Source organism: Limulus polyphemus, unplaced genomic scaffold (assembly GCF_000517525.1).
Source record: "Limulus polyphemus unplaced genomic scaffold, Limulus_polyphemus-2.1.2 Scaffold6340, whole genome shotgun sequence".
NCBI lineage: Eukaryota > Metazoa > Arthropoda > Merostomata > Xiphosura > Limulidae > Limulus > Limulus polyphemus.
Genome location: NW_013671950.1, coordinates 7397 through 9895, shown reverse-complemented (window position 1 = coordinate 9895; position 2499 = coordinate 7397). Strand labels below are relative to the sequence as shown.

At 28.9% G+C, this 2499-nt stretch overlaps 1 protein-coding gene across 1 annotated transcript in view; it reads left to right on the top strand.

The window, feature by feature from the left end:
• LOC106473621 overlaps window positions 1–1970 on the top strand; it is a 48647-nt gene extending 46677 nt beyond the window's left edge. Inside the window, exon 6 of the mRNA XM_022402030.1 lies at window positions 295–1970. Within this exon, the coding sequence (XP_022257738.1) occupies window positions 295–389 (95 nt within the window). The 3' untranslated portion in view covers window positions 390–1970. The remainder of the gene's footprint in view (window positions 1–294) is intronic.
• Window positions 1971–2499: the final 529 nt, after the last annotated feature.

The window sequence follows — 2499 nt, the reverse complement described above, 5'->3', positions numbered from 1 at the left end:
TTGTTTACTTTAATGTTTTATGTGTGTGAATTACTATAAATTAAACCAAGGTTATTGTTTACTTTAATGTTTTTTTGAGTGTCTAAATGGAAGTTCCCCTTTGGAAGCTTCAAGGCTCTGCACTTTACAACAGTGAAATAATGAATCTCAATAATAGGTCTTGTGGAGGTGACTATTGCTAGCAGGCTATCTTCCCTCTTGTCAGTTCATAATTAGGGACAGCTGTACCTGAACCCTAAGGGTTGGAGTTTTTATACAGGGTTTTTGTTAATTTATGGCTTTCTTTCTTCCTAGATTTCTCTGATGGGGAGATCGTGTGTCGAATGGCTGATGCCAGGGAAAGTGAAAACGACAGATATAGTAAGTCTTCGAAAGAATCTCTTTCATAGATGTTTCGAGCTCAAGTCTCTTTTCTTTCAAGTCAAAACAACTTACTGGCAAAGGATTTTAGTGTGTGAATAAAATGAGATTATTTGAAACATGTGTAGGTATACACTCACTAGTTTTATAAAAGTTATTCATTAAACTTCTATTTTGTTCTTTATATTGTCTTAACAAAACTGTACAGATATATATAATTACAGTACACACACACTGGTTGTGTTGATAGAAGTTGAGATATCTTAAAATTTGAAGTGTTTTAAGGTAGTAATGACTTGAAACACAATTTTTGAATTTTGAGAGAGAGTGATCTTCTTTAAACGTTTATGTCTTCTAACATCATTGCAATAAAAGTAACAGATTATATAGTATACAAAACCTTAAATGAATCATATTGTAATAATAAGAGTTAATTATAAAGCTATAATTAGACTAGCAAGATAATCTGAGTGGTTGAGATGTCAGAATTATATAGATGTTTGTAGGTTATATTAAAACTTAGGAAGTCGTACAGTGAAAATGTTGAAGTTTTCTATAATTTCTTACTATATCTCATTATACTGGAATGTATGTTGATGTAGAAATGTTTGATTAGAGTTGAGCATTCCAATTCTATTCTGGAAACTTAGTTTATAAGAAGATGTGATGTTTGTCCAATGAGCCAACATAACTCAATGAATTTGATGTTCCTAAAACAGAGATGTTAAAAGAAAATCCAATGTTTAACAATAATTATTTAAAAATGAGACTGTCCCTAGTCTCAAAATACAATTACTCATTGATGTACTATATTTAACAATAAAGATAAAACTGGGAACAGTCTTATATAGTTGACATTTTTTAATAATCTTACTCCTGTTGATGACAGTGTAAGACATCGAGTGTATGAAACTGTTCCCAGTTTTATCTTTATACTGTTAAATTATTCAGTAATTGTTTTATTATATTTTGAGAGTAGGGACAGTCTCATTTTTAAATATTTTTGCATACCACTAAATGCTAGTTATGCTTTTATTTTCTGTGTCATTTAAAATGTACATGTCGTTTTAACCTATGTTAATGTTCCCTTATAGCCTTAACAATTTGTACTATTAATATGAGAAATGTTTGGGGACTTAAGTAAAAACTTGGATCTTACTTACCTAATAATAGTTCAGTGAATGTTTTATAGAGAAAATATTTTTTTTTTTTACATTAAATAAACTTAGGAAAGACTAGCTGGTTTAACATGTAGAGGTGACAGATAATTCTTTTTTTTCAACTTCTTGTTATTGTCTTTACACCCTGAGTTGCTTAATATTCTAGTGTTTTTTCATCATAGAATTATTGCTACACTGATAGTGATGTGGCCTGAAAAAAGACATACCTTTTACCTATAGATTTTTATTAATATTTTTCAAAAATATATTTATTTTCATGAAATTATATTTATATATATTATTTCCATATTTTTTCTTGATAGGACTAAATGTAGATATGCTTTATAGTTTATTGTAGTTATTTTCAGGCTCTTTGATTTAAACAACATTAATAACATGTATTTCAATCAAATGTAAATAAACACTTTAAATAGTGTTTTACTTGTGAAATGTTTTTTTCTCCATTCTTTACAACACAAAACACGTGGCAGGTCTTCTTTTATTGTGAAAAACCAAGTTAGAAGTCGACTGTTAACTTATAGCTATGAAAATAGGTAATGGATCTTACCTCTCGAAAACCACAGATTAGATCATAGCCAGTTTGATCATTTCTTGAATATCTTTAAATTTCTGTTTACAGTGCAGTTAAGTTATTGTAATTTCATTTAAAAATAAATTACTCGGTTATGTTATGATTATTGTGAAAATTCAGAAATAATCACAAACTGTACTTTCAATGTTTGGAAAAATTAAAGAACAACAACAACCTTGGTTTAATTTACAGTATTCACACACACATTGATCTACTACATGTCTGCTTCTGGTGACATTCTGTTTAATAAAACATTCAACTTACTTCCAAAAGGGGAACTTCTGTTTAAACATTCAATGATCTACTACATGTCTGCCCCTTTTGGAAGTAAGTTGAATGTTTTATTAAACAGAATGTCACCAGAAGAACTTCCATTTAAACATTCAA